The sequence below is a fragment of the Orcinus orca genome, chromosome 12 (genome assembly GCF_937001465.1).
Source record: "Orcinus orca chromosome 12, mOrcOrc1.1, whole genome shotgun sequence".
Lineage (NCBI taxonomy): Eukaryota > Metazoa > Chordata > Mammalia > Artiodactyla > Delphinidae > Orcinus > Orcinus orca.
The window spans coordinates 30,486,906-30,507,668 of NC_064570.1; the positions used below are offsets into that span (position 1 = coordinate 30,486,906).

The 20,763-nt window shown below is 37.2% G+C and overlaps 1 protein-coding gene across 1 annotated transcript in view; it reads right to left on the reverse strand.

Annotated features, from left to right (window-relative positions):
* Nucleotides 1-5,771: 5,771 nt before the first annotated feature.
* Nucleotides 5,772-20,763, reverse strand: part of ENPP1 (ectonucleotide pyrophosphatase/phosphodiesterase 1) — a 67,565-nt gene continuing 52,573 nt past the window's right edge. Inside the window, exons 17-25 of the mRNA XM_004263822.4 lie at nucleotides 20,347-20,434; nucleotides 18,713-18,882; nucleotides 17,826-17,877; nucleotides 16,303-16,457; nucleotides 14,641-14,770; nucleotides 13,488-13,568; nucleotides 12,517-12,649; nucleotides 10,748-10,910; nucleotides 5,772-9,159 (exon numbers count right to left, since the gene is read on the reverse strand). Of these exons, the coding sequence (XP_004263870.1) occupies nucleotides 8,989-9,159; nucleotides 10,748-10,910; nucleotides 12,517-12,649; nucleotides 13,488-13,568; nucleotides 14,641-14,770; nucleotides 16,303-16,457; nucleotides 17,826-17,877; nucleotides 18,713-18,882; nucleotides 20,347-20,434 (1,143 nt within the window). The 3' untranslated portion in view covers nucleotides 5,772-8,988. The remainder of the gene's footprint in view (nucleotides 9,160-10,747; nucleotides 10,911-12,516; nucleotides 12,650-13,487; nucleotides 13,569-14,640; nucleotides 14,771-16,302; nucleotides 16,458-17,825; nucleotides 17,878-18,712; nucleotides 18,883-20,346; nucleotides 20,435-20,763) is intronic.

Consider the following 20,763-nt stretch of genomic DNA (forward strand, 5'->3'; position numbering starts at 1 on the left):
CATATGCTATTTTAGAAGCTGTCATTTTGAATTCCTATGGTGTGAAGTTTTCCACTTTAGTAAATTTAGATAAGCATCACTTTTTAAGAGTTTATTCTATTATATGAATATACTACACCATTACTGTTTCTCTAGTAATAGTCAACCATTTAGACTGAGCATTACTTTGTATCTTCCAGCAGTTGAATCATGGCTTCTTCAGAACAAATTTGAAGAACTAAAAGTTCTTCATACCGAAGACTGAAGTGTTCGTGGACAATTTTTAGACTTTCAGAACAGAGTTATCAAATTGCTGTCAGAGATGTCATAGCATCTTATGTTGTGCTGCCCTCCTCAAGGTCTGACTGCCTATAACTTTGAAACACTGGAGATCTGCATCTTTTAAATCTTTTTCCCACGTGGTAAGCACAAAAATACATTAATTAATGAATTTATGTTTGCCCTTTTCATTTCTTTCCTGTGCATGTCTTAATCCAGACTTTTGCCCATTTTTCAATTGAGGGTTAACGTATCTTTGTTTTATTTTAAGTGCTTTTTTTTTAAATTGGTGATGTCGTACTATTAATACACTATTAATAAATTTATTTCAAGAACTGTTTCAGAGTTCAATTACTGATGGAGTACAACTTGATGAACTTGAACATTTTCATTGTGTTTATTAAGAAGGCGATATGACATACTCCTTAAATGTATGAACTTTGCCAGGACCTGGGTTCAAATCCCTGCCAGGGATAACCCACTAGCTACGGTTAGATGAGTATTTTCACATTACAGGATTGTTGAGAATATATATGTAAATCATTTATCACAATGTCTGGAACAAAATAAGTACCCAGTAATGGGTATTTATTATAATTAACATCATATTTGATTGATCTCAAGATCTTTGTTATCGTAATAATATTACTGATTCATTGGTTATTTGAATTTAAATTAAACTTAAGTTTAATCATTTGTCAACCTTCCATCAGAGATGGATGGGATGATTTCACCCGCCTCTCACACTTCTTGGTTCACTACTATCTTAGCCAATGCTAGATTCCATTGCCCTAAATTTCAAAGATAGGAGGAAGGTGTGGGAAAGAGGAAAATCTCTCCTCTTTGGTAAAGGGACGTTGCCTGAAGTCTGTCTGTTCCAGAAGCTCTCGTGTGGTTGCTGCCACCTACCTATTTCTTCCAGGCTGATTTGCCTTCCCCCACAGCAGAAGGTGTTACCTGGAGTTGATGAACATGAGAACTAAGATATTCTCCTGTATGAGATGTGAGGCTCCCTCTTGGGGCCCTAGCTGAACCAAGGTCCCCCCCACCGCCACCCCCGAGCTCCGTCAGGGGCTTCTTTCCCACTCAGGTTCGCGCTGCCAATAATGAAACTGAGTTTGGTGCAAGCAAGACAGGCTTTTATTCAATGGCCAGAGAATGGAGAAGGAGAGCTCATGCTCTAAAGGCACCATCTCCTCTAAGGGAGGGGAGTAAGGGAATTTTAAGGGTCAGACAGGTCATCAAGGCACTAGGAAAGGAGTGGAGATTTCCAGGGGAACCCCAGGCATGCGCGGTCTTCCACACTCCTTTGCACACGGCACCAATTGTGCAAGCAGAGTACAAATCCCCCCGTCATCGGGCGAAGATCTTAGCATGGGGATGAAGCAAAGGTAACTCTTAGACTCCTCCAGGTTTCATCTGCACAGGTGTGGTCCTGTGGTCAAGTCAGGGCCAGGTCTGGAGCAGCTGACTGCTGTGTATCTCTCAAAGCATGTATCTCTCCTAGTACAGCTGCAAAGCACCTCTGCCCAACACCAGGTACTTTTGAAACAAGCAGAGATGAGTCAGGGGAAGTGTCTTTCAGCTTTCAGGTGTTGGTATGGAAACACAGAGCTAAATCAAGGCAAGGAAAGTGGTGACATTTAGCCTACTTTGTCCACCATCTTGGATCAAGCCAGTTCAGTCTGGTTTGCCCCAGGCCTTTGTGGCAGCCTGTTGATAAAACACAACTAGCCTGTATGGTTAAAAAAACAGTTTTTGCTCCTGGGGCCTGGGCTACATAGCATGGATGACACTCCTGTGCACCTTCACCTTTGCCATTGAATGTTTATGACAGCAGCTTGTTACTGGAGAAACGCTGTGTGCTTTACGGAGAGGTTTTTCGTTTGACATGTCAAAACTCTGAAGAGTTCCTTGTTTTGTTTTCAGTTCACCAGACATCATACTTTCCACAGGATGTAGTCAATGAAACAACTGTGAACGACCCTTGAAAGGCATTCTTGATCTTTTATTATTTTTTAAAAAAATCTGCGTTGTGCACTAGAAACGTATCTATAGATGAACTCTTTTTAAAAAATATCCCATTGAAAATTCCATCTGGTGCTTAAAAACTAGGGATGCAAAGAATAATTAATTTCAGTGTGATTGTCCTCCAGCTGCATTTCTGTAACCTGTGATTCCTTGGCTATCTTAAATGGATATTTTGCTAGGATCATCTCATTGGTTTTTATTCACCTGGGCATTTTTTAAATTGAGCAACTACTATGTGCCAGGCATTGTGCTAGAAACACAGGATATAAAGATTATTTCTGTTCTCAGTGACAGATGACTTTGCAGACAAGACAATAAATACATGAAAGGAATATATCAATTTAAGAAACATGCTAAATACCAAATGAGAGTTATGTGAAATAAAATTCATATTTATGGCAAGACAGGAAAAATTTAAACATAAAAATTCTTTTCTGCCCTTTGTCCTCCCCTCTCCCCCCACTGTGCATTGTGTATCAGCATTATGCATTTACCAAACCTTCCCCTTCAGCAGGAATACCTGCTCAACCATAAACAACAACATTCTCCTAGCATCAACAAGACAAGTCCTTAGAAGATAACATTCCTTCTTAATCTTGTAAAGGATCACATGACCCACCATCATGGCACTTAAATCTGGATTATGTAAACTGTCAATAATGCATCATTTAATGTACAGCCATCTGTCTCAAAAAACTTATATAAACTGTGTCTTGACTTTTAACAGGCAGAAGAGTTCTCATGGCTTTCTGAGATGCTCTTCCCGGGTTATAATCCTCAAATTTGGCTCCAATAAAATGTTCCAATTCTTTCTTAGATTGACTGATTAATTTTCTTTGACGGTTACAACCACTGGGAGGAAAGAAATCTCACAGTATAGAGTTGCACTCCTGGCGAAAGAGCACATTCAACATCACTCAACATATATCTCATCAAAGTTATAGCTTTTGGAGATAAGCTCAAAGGATACAATCTTAGCAAATTTAACAGAAGATCACAGGCTGGGAAAAGTATAGATGATGCAGCTTCTTGGGACTTTTCATTTTCCTTGTATGGTTTGTGGTAATGTGTTCTCTTTAGGAGACAATCCTGCCAGGTCCCTCCCTGGAAGCCCCAAGTAGAAGCCAACAATCCTCTTATACCTATAACCACATCACCTTAAAATCATTTTATTTCCTTTTATGGTTGCAGGTTGCCTTTAGCAAGCCATGTATTTAGACCTAGCATGGGGTGGGGGGGGGGGGCGGGGCGGTGGGGAAGAGAGGGGTTGGGGACAATCTCTTAGTAGGTCTCAATGCCATCTAGCAACACTGTGCCCAGGTTATGGAACATGGGCAGCTGGGTGCAATTACCTAAGAATGTCTAGCCTTGAGGGCATGTGCTATTTATAATCTCCAAAGTCTAGGAGGGTATGATCCCATGATCGATCCCTTAGCGGGATAGAGACGAGGTTTCAAAAGGACATGTGCATTGGGCTAGAACTTAAGAAGTTGATAAGTAAGTACCAGGGGTGCAGGCATCCCATCTGTCCTATTCCCCAATTTATCTCTAATGCCTAATTCCTTGAAACAGAGTAAGCACAGCTTTGAAATTTATTGTTAATCTTGATCTAATTGAATCTAATCTAGTTGCAGTGTCTTAAAGTGTGCTATTAAGTTAAAAAGTGGCGTTATCTTAAAAACAAACAAGTCCACAAATAAAAGCCCCATAGATCTACCAGCCTGTTTCTGTTTTGACCTTAATAAAAGTGAGTAACTCTTCAAAAGAGTGAAATTGTGTCAAGGTATAGAATAGTTTATGATTGAGAATTTTGAGTTTTAAATTGTGAAAATTTGAGCAATGAGATCTACTCATTGGACTGAGAAAATTTTGTTCTCATTTATTTAAAATTGTTTCAAGTTTTTATTAGCTTATAAACGTTCAGTTCTGAGACCTGTTTTGCTTCCTTTATTTAAACCCAGCGCAATGCCATCTAAGTGTAGGCATAAATGATTTTTGATAGTGAAAAATACCTGGACATCACGGGACAAAATTATCAAGAGATGTAAAAATCTCATTTCCTGGATGTTTATTGAATTGTTTTGTATCTCTATTCTGTGAAAGCCAAAGTTGATTCTGAGTTCTGAATTTCTGATATATAATGAAATTGGATATGAGTTTTTAAAGTAATGTGTTAGATATCTTTATTAAAATCCTCAAATAGTCCCTTGAATTGAGGATTTGAGTGAAAGTATGAAGTTAAATTTAAAACAACCACGTTGGGGTAGGATTACATTGCTTCCTTTTGCCATCCCATGGGTATAATACCTATTCCAGAGATTCTTTCATTTCTAGTACACTAAAACGTATTTCATACCTCTACGGTTTCTGGTACAGATATGATTTCTAGCAAATATCTTTTCTTTCACTCATTATTTATCTATCACAGAAAGGATAAATGCAAAAATTTTATGTTGAAAAAAAATCTATGGAAGTTACAAGTTGGAGACTTTCCTCCTGGTTTCAGACCATTTGAAATACTGGAAAGATATTTATATATGCCTGTCACTCGCTGTTACTTAGAAGTACGACTAAATGTAATTAAAATAACACAAACAAGGATATAGGTCACAAATCAGAAATGGTTAACTCTGTGAACCTGAAATGAACTTCAGATCTTTTTTCCTCCTCCTGACAACACAGCTGGAGTTATTTGTCTACAACCCTTGTACTGAGCACCAATCCCTGGAGAAACACCACCACCCGCCCTTCCTGACCCCACCCTCCAAACACACACCCACGTCCAGGCAGGAAAGCAGCCAAGATTCTGTATATACAACTTTTATTTGTAAATTCACATTTCTTAGCTTAGAGACACTTATTCTATAGAAGTTTTTGGTTTTTGGTTTTTGGTTTTTTTTCCCTACCTTACAATATTTAGACTGGCCAAAAAATCAGGGAAAATGCCCTTGGACTACAGCCATGATAAAATTTAACTTGGTGCTTATGAAAGCACCCACACACCAAATTCCTGTGACAGGCTTCAGCGTGAAGTATAATCACATTTAGTTTCGAAGTTCAAACAACAGTTTCAATTACAGATAAACACATACCCACAGATCCGGGCTGGACAGTTATTGCAGCTAGTGGCAGAAAATAGTCAAGGGGGGGTGGCCGTAGCCTATCCTGGAGGACTCAGTGGTTCAGCTCTATCCCGGTGGGTCTTATCTCCTTAAACAGGACCAACCAGGCCAACTGGCCTAACCATGCTCTGCATACCTCCTTACCCTGCTAGAACCTGAACATTCGCCTTCTTCCCCCTAAGGTTTGCCCTCTTTTCTCTGATTCTTGGAAATATCTTTAGGTTTCACCTGATTTTTTGCTCTGCCATGAATAAACTAACCAGCTAGAAAATTATGCATGAGAGTTACTTACCTCATTTAAGAAGTACTGACTGGAGGCATGGCAGCAAAATTAGGGATAAATAAAGGTTTTGCTGTGCATTTGAAAAGGAAAGAATAGCCTTTATTGAAAAAAGTAGGATACATACATTTCCATATATGATCATGTGAATTTACCATTCAAACTGGGGACTAGTCACATGTCTTAAGTAGATGAAAGAGTGCAAGAAAGGGTCTCTTTCAAGACAAGAGGGAAAAAAAAGCATATTGTATAAGAGCAACTGAAAGCTAAGCAGGAACAGATGTGGATGCCTTTTCCTTTAAAGAATCAGCCCAGAATTTATAGTCTGACATTTCCTTTAAGAACGGGAGATTAACAAAGTAAGAAAAATGAAATAGTTGTATATTGTAAGTTGGTCACAGTGACACTTCTAGAAAGTATCGGAAGTAGCAGTCAAGGGAAAAATGCCCCAAATGTATCCACCCAAGGGAGGCTAGAATGCCGTTTTTTCACCTATTCACCTGCAGAGCTCCAATGCGTCCTTCAAGTCCTAGCCCAATCATTACCACCTCTGGGAAGCCACTGCTGATACTGCCAAGCAGGACCCAGTGCCTGCTCTGTACTCCCTGGCACCCTGCCCATGGCTCCATTGTAACATTTACCATCTTTTAGGGATCCTTTACACTTCTGCTGCCTCCTCTCTCTCACCAAGACTGGAAGGATCGTAACTCGCTTTTCTCTGTATTCTCACTGTCTGGCAACGGAGAAAGGCATCTATCCATTTGATTAAGATCTGCTAAGATGCTCTATGTAGAGGTAACTGTGTCTGCATGTGTTTTGAAAAATATATAAAAATCAATGAGACACTTCTATAAAGAAGTAGATATCCTTCTGCTAAGTGCAGATAAAAATCTTCGTTATTATATATAAAACAAACATAGGAAGATTCTGAAAGGTGGAGAGGAGAAGGCAGACAGGCTAGGGATCTCGGGACCCAAGGAACAACACTGTAATGAGTTCTGCTGGGTTTTCTTTTAGTTCATATATGCCAGACTTGTTGCTGAAGAAGTCAGCAACCTGGAAATGTCAACGAGTACGGACAAAAAGAAGTCCCAAGAAAGGCCTGCTATCTCACCAGCCAAAGGACCAGAAGAGGAGTGGCCTAGCAAGGGAGAAAACAGTAACTGCTCCACTCGAACTACACACCACATAAAAGACCATGATCCCGCCCATGCCAGCAAAGACAGTGGTTTGCCAGGTTGTGAAAAGGTGCCCCAAGTCCTCTGCCAGCATAGCATCAGAGAAGACTGAGTAGGAAACTGGTAATTTCATTCCAACTTAGTGACAATAAAGTCTTCCCTGCCACCCCTGTCCACAACATCAGTGGAGACCACATGGGGGCAGTAACAAGGTGCCCTGCACATCTCAGCCAGGGAAGCATCAATGGAGACCCAGTGGGAAGCTGAATTCTCACCCTGCCTAGTAACAAGGGTCCCCTCTTACCCCATGTCAATAGAGGCTGAGTAAGGAACCTGGCAATAATGAAACAGTGCCCCCAATTCCCCTGCTAGGGTGATGACAGAGAAAGTCAGCTAAAACAGAAGGTTTAAATAAGATCCCTAGTTTCATACATAATCCCTAAAATATCCAGGTTTCAGCTGAAAATCATTCACTACAACAAGAACCAGAAAAATCTTTTTGAATGAAAAAAGACAATAGATGCGAACACAAAGATGACACACGTAGAAATTATCTGACAAGGATTTTACAACAGCCATCATAAAAATCTTCAGGAAGCAATTATGAACATGTTTGAAACAAATGCAAAAATGGAAAGTCTCAGCAAAGAGATAAAATTTCTCAGCAAAGAAATAAAAGCTACAAAGAAGAATCAAACGGAAATTTTAGAAATAAAAAAACACAATAGCTGAAATATAAAAATCAGTGGGTGGGCTCAACAGCAGAATGGATTAGACAGAGGAAAGAATCCGTGAACTTGTAGATAGAAAAATAGAAATTACCCAATCTGAACAACAAAGAAAAAAACAGACTGGGGAAAAAAAATGTACAGAAACTCAGGGATCTGTGGGACTAAAACAAAACCAATGAGACTTTCTAAATTAGTAAATAATTTTCAGATGCAAATTGTATTATCTAAATTAGGTCTTTGTGGCCCCTATGCTTTTGAAGAACAAGTATCATATGAAGGACAAATACAGATCTTTGTTGAATTAATATAGCACTTATATCAGACCCAAGTAGCCTAAAAGTGAATGTAGCTTTTGAAAGTCCACAGGTTGGTACTAAAGGGTATAGTCTATGAAGCAGAGAAATCAAGTTCATTTATCATGACTACCGAGAAGATATAAAATGATGGTAACACATTCTCTTCAAATCAATGGAACTTCAAACTGAACAGCTCAGAACAGTATAGCTCTGCTGCTGGTAGCATCGTTTTTTGTGCACAGAGGAAAACATTCCTACTATCTGGATGAAAAATGCCACCTTGCATGAGTTGACAAGCTCTGTGAAACTTCACTAAGACAAGACACACTTTTAACAGTCTAAAACCACCATTTGGGGAGTTATTTTCAACCTATGTTAAATACCAGTGAGAAGGATGGGAATATTTTTCTTCTTTGGTACACATGTTGAGTAAAATTTTGTAAAAAAGATGTACTCAATACAGGTCTTCCCTCAAAGTTTAACTTGAAAGAATCATTAAATCTGAAGAAGCCCAGTCACAGTTAAAAAACAACACAGGATTACATACTTTGGCTTTTGAGGGGCTGTACAGAAAAGATAGAAATAGGGCCTCAAATATTGTTGCTTCCATTAACTTTTATGATTAAAATTAAAATAAACTCCAAGTTAAAAAGAATCCAGAATCACTTTTCAATTCTTATGAAGAAACGAATGAAACATGGCCTATTCCAATCCTACTCATTAGTGTAGTGTTTGCCAGCAACATAGAAGTTTATTAATGATAGTAAGATTCAAACATCTGGTGTCCAGAGAATGTTCACAGCTACTTCTGCCCTTAAGAGAAGTAGAAGAGCAGTTTTAGGTATGGTCTGTCTTTATTCCCAAATCTGAACAATTCTTACACATTCAGACACGTGCGTGACTCAATAGGAACACTTTCCTACTGTTATGCGGAGGCCACAAGTTTCCCTGAGATGGTTGTGTATCACAAGAGGATTCCCAGTTCTAACTCTGGTCAACAGTCTCCAAACAATGCAATAGTGTAAATAGAGGATGTATAAAATAGAAGGTTCTTTCAAAAAGATTTATGGCGTGGTTCCGGAATAAAAAACATCAGCCTTCTTGGTTAAAGGTTGGCAAATGTGTTTTCAACTTTAAAATGTCTGAAATTGGCTCTTTTCTTTCTTGATAGAAGCTGAGTCCAGTGATGTGTTCAACATCTGTGATTCGAGCTCTGTGTCGCCTCAACAACTCTTCAACCCATGAGGATTCATGCTTCCCATGCTATGAGCGTGGGAAAGGAAGAAAAGTCACTGGAGAGCAGTCAATTAACCTTCCCTATGAACTTTCCATCTCCCCCATTTTAATCAGCCGTGACACCTTGGCTTTTAAATGGCATATACCACGAGAGTTGTTAGGCATAATCCCTGCTCTTGAGTAGCTCGCTATCTAATATGTACCATGCATGCTTGTTTAATAGATGTATCAAATCTGGGAAAAGTATATGTGGAACAGATGTTCCTCTATTACTTTGGTGCAAGAAACGTCAACAGTACGGGGTTAAAAAATGTTAGAAAACAGAAGCAACATGCCATGTAGAAAGAATATGGAAATTACCATAAAGAAACTTGGATTCAAGTCCTGTTTCTACCATTATCCTACCAGGTAAACTGAGGCAAGTTATTTAACATCTGAATCCTAATTCTCTTACCTGCACCCTCCTTACTGGGTTACTCTGAAGATCAAATGTAATGATGTGTGCAAATGCACTGTACAAACGCTAGTTCTTATCCGACTCAGTTATCTATGTGGTTGTGATGAAGAAAGGATTAGGGGAAGTGGTAAAACGCACTTTCATTTCTGGTGAGGTAGTGAAGTTTTAGCTAATACGAGATCGAAAAAGAATTAAAGCCTTAGGCTCTGGCACATGGAAGCAGAGATGGTAGCTAAGGCAGGTAACAGGGATGGAAATCATACATCCATGTGTTGGTATACATTTTTCTGAAAATGGCTACTGGAGAAAGTCAGATGAAGAATATATCCACTGGTTGGTGTGCTATGATTATACTTTAAAGGCATACTTCAATAAAGGTTCATGTACCCTTAAGATAGTTAGTTGGAAATGGCAAATATAGACGTTTCACATAAAGAGGAACAGACCAATAATTTCCACTTTCCCATTAGCCTCCAATCATCCACTACCCAAAACTGCTGCTCCACTCGGTCTCCTCCTCTGCAGCAGTCCTCACTCTCTGACTCAATAGACTACTTGGCCAGTAGATATCTGCCATCTGTTCCAATATTTACAGGAATAAATAAAAAGTACACACAAGGGATCTGTTCTCTCAGGCCAATATCCAGCTAATCCTTAGTCACCATTTCTGTAAGTATGTGTGATACACCTTCAAATAATCCTCCTTCTGGATCACGTTCAATATTTAGTGTCTTCTAATTACACTGCCGTTATAGAATTTGTTAAACGCTTGTATTTAAGATATCGGTACCATAGCTTTTGGAATGTACAGATGGAAAAGAAACGCAGTGACTAATTCATGGCACTTAACATCACTGTGGTCAGTGAAATGTAAGCATAAGTCTATTGCTGCCTTTTTTTGCAGGGAAGGGCCCAGAATTCATACATGGATTTAATGGCTAAGCCATACGAAGTCACTAAGTTTTGACATTTTGATCTTACTGTTAGTGCTTTTAAGAGACAAGAATGATCTTCTCTGAAGATATGTCATCTTAGAGGGTCAAATTTAAAACCACCCTATAATTTCGAAGTACATGTATGTACCAGTTATGTTAGATATGACACACACAAACATATTTATGTATCAATGTTTAAGGTAAATTGAAAAAGGTTACTTACAGCACAGCTCTCACTGTTATCGGTCCTGTGAGGCAAAATGAAAGCCAAGGTATCTAGATTTTCACACTGTGATGGAGTCTGAGATGTATCTTTACAACTTGTGAGCACAATGAAGAAGTGAGTTGGAATCAGAATTTCTTGATTACGGATGATTCTGCTGTTTCTGTAAAATATGGTGATATTCACTTTAAGAAAGAAATAACTATCTTCCTCTTATTGAATATTTCACTCAAGTATATTGTTAATATAATACATCCCAAAATAAAATTCAGTCAAATAATTAAACATACTGTAAGAAGCTAGTTATCATAATTATCATACCTCAACATTTTCTGCCAGATAGAGAAAGAATAAGAATTAGAAGACAGCTAAACACAATCCAAATAATGTGATTTCTATAGAAATTTATTAAACTTTGGATTTTTGGGGGCGTAATTCTACATTAACAAACTGAAATTGAGACACTAAAGAGAAAAATATCAATTTTGAATATGTACAACCAAGACTCTAAAGCATTACTGATAGTCTTTTATATTCTAGGCAGTTATGAACAGAGAGTGAAAGAGAACTGGTCTGGGACTTTTTTATTCTAGATCCTTCAGAGAACCTATGAATTCTCCTATGTTTTACCTGGATCTTCTTTCCTATCCCATAACTTTTTTTTTTTTAAATTGAAGCATATTCTCAAAGGTGTCCCAAGTGACACTTTTACCTCATCTTAATTCTGCCATTTCCTTTGGTCTCAAAACTAGACTTGTTTGAAATTTTAAAAAAAGACAACCTAGATTTGTTTGGGTGGTATTTTAGCATCTTTCAAAATTTAAGGTAGTGGTATCATTGTTTTTAAACATAATCGTATGTGGAACCATGATACATAAAATAGATGGAAACAGCGCGCTGGTTGAAGCTGTGAATGGGAAAGGTATAAGTTCTCTTCTTTACCCGTTCTCCTGCTGTCATCTCTGAGGCATTTACGTGGGACCCTTATGCCTCAAGGGATATAGTAAAAACAACAACAAGAAAAATGTAATTTTACAAACTAAAGTGGTCACAGGTGTATGTGTGTAACAGTAATCCCTAAATCTGCCTGAGAGAGTGGTTCTCAGAAAGGGGCTGAATCTCAGTGGATGTTTCACTCTCTTTTTCTTACAGTCTGAATAGCAACAAAATTGCTCCCAAAAATATTGTTAATTATTGTTTTAATAAAGATTAACTAGTGTCTAAAATGTTCTTCCCCTCTCCTTTATAAAAACAGCACCACTGATGGCTTCTCAAGAAGGTCACTGTATCATTCCCCTCCCGGCAGAGTTGGGTAAAAGCTGTGACATTAGACCAGGGGCAACCCTGGGGCACTACCGCTTTATAAGCCTTCTGCTTCCTTGACTCGGGGTGCCTCCAGCCACACTATATCATTCTTCATCTTCTAATTGGCAGTATGCAAGTTGAGACAGTATCTTAACAACAGCCACACAGAGAGATTTTCAACACTGATGTTATCTTCTTAACAAAGGCAGAGTTCAGTATTTAATAGGAACTACAGAATTATTCATCTGAGCTGAGTGGGCGATAAACACTACTTTCATCTAAAAAATATTTAACACTGAGCAAAACATCAAAATTAATCAGATATTTCAAGGGGCTTCCAGCGTAATCAGGAATGTCATGTACATAAATATGAACAGTATCAGATAGAAAAGGTTCTGCTGACTCAGCTGGATGGTAATCTCACTTGAGAGCTGTTTTTAAGAGGAAATGAAATACGTTCTTACTGTTTCAGAGTCTCCAGGGAATCATAATGTCCGTCATAATCAAAATCAAAGACGGGACCACTGACAACATTGAGACCATTTCTTTCTTCAGCATACCTTTGCAGTAGGGTGCCATGAAAGTAGTGCCATGTAACTGAAACAAGGAGGAGGACAGTATAGTTTCAAAAGAACAAGGCGCCATGTTGTCATGTGAAATAAATCAACACCATGATTCCAAATTAGCGTCTGTCATAATTAGGGATAAAGTCAAGTTTGGCCAAAAATACATTGTTCAGCTTTGGCCCTTGGAAGGACTAACCAGCAAATGCTGAATTCAACTCTATTTCAGCCATCCTTAAACATGTGCATTATTATGAAGCTGTGATCACACATCATCATTAAGCATAAAAAAAAAATCATGAACACAAACAAGGCAGGTTATTCAAATTTATTGTTAATATCTGAATTTTTCTGAAATATTCAAAAGCATTCTAGATGTAAATTAGAGTAAAAATTTCCTTGTATGCTCTATATTTTGAAATTCTATATGTCACAAAGTATAAATGTGTACTTATTCTTATAAGAGTCAAGTATTGCAATAATTAATAATGATGTAAAATCTATTCCTTTTAAAATAAAAAACAACTATCAAGAACTTCCAAATAGTTAAATAGTACAATAGACTGAAATTTAATATATGTTAGTAGACCGTATTAGCTACATAACTTAGGAAGAACATTACATACTTTTTCCACCAGAAATGCTTGTAAACACTTAAGTACAAAGCATAATAATAACTATAGGAATATATCATAATTCTAATACTTGTAGAATTTTTTATGTACTGGTATTCTCAAAGTTAAACAAACCTATAAGAACATATCTGATGTTTAGTCATTTAATTTACAGCATCAGTCTTATTACATATAAATCATACCTATAATTTAGGGAAATTCATTGAAATTATGAGATATAAGATTAAAATTTTTTACCTTGAAAACTCTGGTACATGGGCACTATATTAGTAGTAAGCAATGCTTCAGAATATACTTGACTTGAACCTTTATTTAATTCTACAAAGAAAATAACAAGGTCAACTATTTCATTCTTCACAAATAACACCAGGAATTATACTTTCTCATGGGAGGCATTTAAAAACATCAGCTGAGTATCATCTTAAACTTGTAAAACTTTCCCAGGTACTGGGTCAAGGGGAAATGCAATGTGTTTGGTCAAGTCCCTTAAAAAAAACAAAATATTTGGATCTTTTCTTCTTCAAGATGAATTTATCAATGAAACAGAATCTTTAATATGAAGGTCCCAAATTAAACATATTCAAATTTTACCTCATTTGCCTTATTTCAACTAAAGTATATAGTGTTAACAATCTTCTTTCCTTAAACTCTCTCAGAGTGAAAAGAAAAAAAGAGAATATCTGGCTTCAGAACAACACCTACTAACTAGAAAAAACATCACAGGATGTCTGCCCCAAAATGCCGTACAAGGCTTCTTTGTATGGACTTCTGGCTTAGACCTGTCTATTTTTATAATGCAATAGCCAAGTTCTGACTTCAGAAGCTTGCTCTGGGGACTCGATTGGATATTGAGTGTATTTGAGCACCTGGAGACGTCTGAGTTTTGCCTTTTTAGGACAGATTCAAATTGTCTTCTCATTCACATACAAGTCTGCCACTTGAAAACACAGAACACTTAACTTCCAAAAAAGCCATTCCCTGCGGGCCTTGTATCAGTGAAAGAACAAGCACACTTAGGCTCTCCCTTTACCTAATTCTTTGACAAGTCACATTCTTCTTTTCAAACAACAAAATGATATCTCCTTCCTAAGAACCCTGATGCAGCCTTCTGACCTGAGTTTTCCCAAATTCTGTTGAAAAGAAATGCAGAAAAGTGAAGAATGTTCTACCTACAGTGCCTGCACTAAATCCATCACCCTCCAAACAAAAGTAAAAAGGTTTCCAAAACTCAAGTTTTAGACACTTGACAATTTTCCCTAATAGTTCTATCTCCCATTCACAGTTTTCACCAATAAATAAACAAGACGTACACTGCCCCATAAGAAAGAAAAGGAAATGCAAGAGAGAGAGAAGATAAGGGAAAGGGAAGGCCAAAGAGGAAGAGACTTACGTGGTGGGGAAAGGAACCCATAACTCAGTTTAGTGTTATTTTTATAAAACGAACATTTATGGACAGGTCTAAGAGGAATTCGGAGATCCTGGTAAAGACAATTGGAAAAGTCTTCTGTAGAGAAACTATCCTGAAGAACAAAATGAAAAGGACCATCAGGGATCAGGCATACGGAAGAAAAAGAGAGAGTTTTATAAATAGTTAAAGGTGAACCACAACATAAAATCATGGAGTTCTGGCTGTCGGTTCATGTCCTTCACCATTTTCCATTTTTCTGCGAGAGTATTCATCTTACTTCTAACCGAAGTGTAAGAACTCTTTAAAATATTAGGGTATTAATCATATATGTGCAAATATTTTCCTACTATGTTGTGCTAATTTTGTTTATAATGTTTTTGTCTACTCAGTTTCAAACTTCTGTGTAGTGAATTGCTGATTTTTAGAGATCAGACTCTTTCATATCCAACACAGCCACAACAACAAAAGTAGTGGGGCTTAGGGGGTGGAGAAAAGCCACTGAACAGCAATTCGATATGAAAATCTCAGGAGTAGTGATAACTCTGAATTTTTGCAGCTTTCATTATATAAGAAGACTGAAAATTCAGAGTCCAAGAACACCATAATTAAGGTATTAAACAATAATAAATAGGATGGGGACCTACAAAACACTGGGTAAACTGCTATATACTACAAAGTCAAGTAAAATGTGTTTAAAGTGTTTGAAGATGCTCTTTAAAAATTAAAGGTAAAAACATGTTAATATGTGAAATGTCTGTGTGTATTCAATATACCGAAATTACATATATATACACGTCTCCCTATCTTTTTATTTAGCAGTCTTAGTGAGTAGTAACAAAAGCTCTGTTTTTAAAATCTAACTGCTACAGTCAACTAAGCTCTCTCAAATCCCCTTTCCATCCCTTAAGGGCATCCTATAGCTTGCCAGACATTTTCAGTTTTTGAAAATCTGGTCAGCCTAGTTTAAAACTTCACTTCCAGATAAGATCTAAATCTCATCTCCTCCCCCCATTCTCTTTCTCAAGGCCTATTTCCTTCATCATTTATCTTTCTACCACTGCACCCAAGGGATGAGAGTGAGGGGGAATGGTGGTCTTATTCTGGGGTATTTTCCCCTACTTCTTTCAAAGCCAAACTCTTCTAGTCGGGGTGGTAGACAGGATCCCTGACCTTTCCCTGGTCTGGTGTGGGTGTCTTCCTATAGGTGGTATACACAGTGAGGTAAGTAAACTTTAATGGCCTTCTCCATCACTGAGGACCCCCTACGATTTGGGCAGCCAAGGGAGATCCTTGTACTTACACAGCTATGTATTTTGAGATAAATTGATTGTAAAACTGAGTTCGTTAAATTAGAAATTAGAATCATCAAATATTAAAACTGAGAAAAAACAAAAGCAAGGGAGAAATCTTCACTGCACACCCTCATTTCACAAAAGAAGTTTGCTCTGAGTGTAAAAGTCACATAGCTAGTTAGCAGCAGAGCTAGAACCAGAATCTAATTTTTCTGACTCTCAGTTCAGTGATCTTCTAATTTGGGAACTGATTACAGAGCCAAGATTGACAGTGAGAAACTATGCTTTCAATGTTTTGCTTAATGATAATATAAAATAACCACACAGAGATAAAGAGGTGACAAATACTTGCATTTCTGTCGACGGTGTAGGCTGTCCAAAGGGGCATCAGGATGTCATGGCTGTAACCACTCACAAACTGGTGCTGGTAAAGCAGACAGACAGTGCTGTTCTTCCAGAGAACTCTGGGTCTTCCATAAGGTAGAGTGCCACGCTTAATGGCCTTCTCTTGGGTCATAGGGGGAAAATGAAACCACCATTCAAATATACTTAGTGTGCATGATATGATAATACATAATGATACACTGATCTAATTCTTTCCTCTACTTAACCCTATTGAAAAATTATTTGTAATTATAAAATTAAACTAATTACAAAGAGCAGAACTATAAACAATTTACAATAAAAGGAGTTCACTGCAGTTTTTGCCTATGAAGATTCTGAAAGATCACTGTAATACTAAGATATCACAAGACACTACATGAAATTGCTAGGAATTTCAGCAATTAGGACTTAAATTATATTACTAAAATACTTTAACATTGTCTTTATTACTTATTTTCCAGGATACACTACAGAAGGAAAATTTTCTGGATGATGTGTGTACCTGGAAAGCAAAAGTTCAAAACAGAAATGATGAGACTACACTGAATGAAACAACAATAGTATGTATACCGTTTACTGCCCCTTTTTCCAAGCATCAGATGCTTTTTTAGAGTTCTTTGGATACATCATTGAATTTAATTCTTATAGAGCCCTAAGAATTGAGGTTATATGCCCATTTTATAGATGAGAAAACAGCAATTTATAGGGAGTAAATGCTTTTTCAATGGACATACGGTTCCTAAGCTCATATTCAAACCCATATCTGCTCAGTTCCAAGGTGTCACTTTTCACCACAAAACTTTGCCACCATGGGGCCGTCAGAGATTTCTCTAATCTGAACATTTACAGAGATTTTATATAGAGAAGTTCTATATGAACAGAACTTCATTCATATAAATGAATGCAGAACCTCATTCATTCTGCATATATGAATGCATAATTCACCTTTTTATTCCAGCAAGAAAAAGCTGTGAGCCAAGTAACTTAAGGGTCAGAGACTGTGTCAAAGTGATACTTAATATCCACATTTCGTCAGCTGCCTGCATATTCTTAATTTTCATTCAAAAGTTATGAAGAAATAACTTTAGATAAATAAATCAATTTATACTCCCTTATAATTAACTAAGAATTAGGTAAGATAGAAAGCTAATGGGTATTTTAAATGGAAATCTGAGGATCTATTATTATAATAGTGTATAAACCTATAAATATCTTCAAAATCTCAAAACACTCCACTAAGTTCATAAAGAGTGATTCAGCTTCCACTAATTATATTACATGCTGTTTCCACTGTAAACACGCCTTCTTTCCTTATGACTAATAGTCTAGACTAGCAAGCAAAGAAATCTCTCCGGTTCATCAGGTGGTCCTCCATTACCACCTTATTTTGTTGGTTATTCGCAAACAATGACCCAAAACTAATTCTGTGGTTCACATTGTTGAGAAAAAGCTTGCTTCCACACCCCAGGCTCAAGACTAAGCATGCCTTACCTTCTGCCATTGTCAGATTCAACTGTGTCTGAAAATCCACAATTGGCAAAATCTAAAAAATTAATGATACAATTTTTAAGGACTGAGAAACATGCTTTCATTTTGTAATAAATGAATTTTACAGTATTCCGCCATAGAACAAAGATAAATTTAAAATCATTTTGTGCAAGTGAAAGTTTTTTTTTTGAAGAAGAGATAAAAGAATAGGGATAACAGTTGCAAAAAGACAAAATTGTTAGCATAGCATAACACAAGTCATCGAAAACAAGAATGTACTTGCTGCTTTATAATTCTTATATCTACTCTAACAGTCTTTATAATTAAACCTAAAATTAAACCTAAAACAAAATGGAAAGCATAAGATGAACTACTCAAATGTCTATTTTTATGGACACTATCAATTTTGTTCATAACTTGTCATATATTTTCATCTCCTTACAACAACTGTATATTATGATAGGAGTAAAAAAGGAAAAGTGTCATAAATCCATTTCGTGCCAAAAACTGATATTTTCCCTCTAAATTTAAAATAGGTTGGGATGTATTTTAGAAAAGGAATATTGTGATTGGTTCATAAAAGACCTCACTGCTAGGATATCAGCACGGATTCTGGGATTCAGGACATTACAGGACTCGGCTAGACCTCTCCCAGCCTGCAGCCAATTCAAGTCTCGACACAGGGGAATAAAAATAGAGCGAGAGTGCAAACACCCGGAGCAGGAAAAATAAATAATAAGACGGTCGGCACGTGTCACTGGAATTGAAAATAAATATATGTTTACTCCCACTCATAAATTTTAATTTAATCATTATGTATTTCTACAACATATGCTATGCAGAGGGTGTTAAAAAATCATACCCACTGGGCTAAACTTGGGACTACTTACCGAGGGATCACACGAGCAATCAAGGCTCTCCCTGGGGGCTCTTGTGAAGGGGCACTGGACCAAGGAGCGGAATTCTTTGGGATGCTTTGGGGTATAAACAGGATTCTTTAGAAGGTGGTTAAGGCTTCCATGAGTTCCATTATTAGGAGCTGGTGTCAAATTCAGTAAATCTGCATAATTTCAAGAATGGTAAATAAAGATTTACTTAGAAATTTCAAAACTAAATAAATAGTAGACTTGCACTATGAATTTTATCTTTTAAAGCCAAATCTATTTAAGAGTCCTTAACTTTTTACCTAAAATAAAACTATAACTCTCTCTCTCTTAGGTTGTATTTATGACCATGCTATTCTCAATGGAAATACTGATACGCATGCTGTACTTCTCTATAAAAATTTCTAAATTTTAATGTATACAATAAATATAGTTATCTCCTGTTAAATGCTTATTACATGCCGATCAGTATGCTAATATATTTTTCTTACTTAATCCTCAAAACAATTTAATAAGTTATTGTCAATACCTGGTAGATGAGTACAGGCAGCCCTCATTTCACTGTACTTCATTTTACTGCACTTCAGAGACACTGCATTTTTTACAAATTGGTTTGTGGCAACCCCACATTGTCAGATGATGGCCAGCATGTTTTAATAATAAAGTACTTTTTAATTAAGGTATGTACATTGTTTCTTTAGGCAGAAGCTATTGCACACTTAATAGACTACAGTATAATATAAATGTAACTTTTATATGCACTGGGAAGCCAAAAAATCACGTGACTTGCTTTATTACAGTATTCACTTTACTGCGGTGGTGTAGAACTGAACCTGCGATTTCTCTAAGGTGTGCCTGTAACCAGAGTGCTTAGCTCAAGATTTCAAGCTACTAATGTAGTAGACCTAGGATTCAAAACCAGCTCTGTCCAAGTCTAAGACTCACGCTCTTGAAAATAATGATGGCAAACACTTATACACTAAAGCGCTTATTATATGCCAGGCACTGTTTAAGTGCTTTAGGATATACTAACTCATTTAAGTATACAGGCTCTCACTAAAATAATTATACTTAGAACATATTTAAGGTTTTACAAATGCCCAGTATTGTTATCAGAAAAAGGAAGTAATATTTAAAATGCAATACTCAACCATAAAAGTACTAATTTGGAAGGTACAGAGTCAACTAAGAACATATTCCATATGTCCTCCTCCATTTCTATAACCTTGACATTGCCATCCATTCAACTATTATTGCTACCAGAGGATCCACCTGTTTTGTCTACCTTTCACAACCCCAAACTCTTTTCTCTGGCTTCCACCCTGATCTGGTTCAACTGTCATTTAATGAAGTCCAGGGCCTGGCAAAGTACTGGGCGCTTGGGATGTACAGACCTCCCTACTCTGAGTGTTGTACTTTACCACTGTGCAGTCTAGTGCAAGGAACAGGTCAGTCATCAGATGATTATGTTCTGCACATTTTTTCAATGACTCTAGGTCAGGAAGAAGAAAGGTGGAAATATAAGGGTCTGTCTTGCCGTATCATCACTTCCAGAAAGGTGCCCAACATGTGACCTACTTTTGATAATCCTATTCCAGCTCTGTGTTCAGAAGGGAGAAAAGATGCCTGTTCACACTTACCACACATTAAGTTATAGACTTCAATATTTTCAAAGGAGTCAACTTCAATGCCATGCTTGAATCCAGGTCCGTAGCCAATAAAGAGGGCCTACGTTGGCCAGAAAAGAAACAGTTTATCTACTCATTTCAGTTATGTATGGAGTTGGTCACCAAAGAGGTATTTTATATCTTCCCCATTGTACATATATAAACTGGTTATATTACGGTAAGTGGAAAAATACTGTGCCCAGTGGACTTTCTAGGATATTATTTTAACCCCTATTGCACTTTTAATCCAAGGACATCTAGGTTATTTTTCTTAACTGCATTATAATTCCTAACGTGACAATCAGAACAGAATGATGATGAAATCTTTTTTCAATGGTGAAATGGGATCTAAATCTCATTCTTCCCACCACACACAGTGCCGTAGGGATC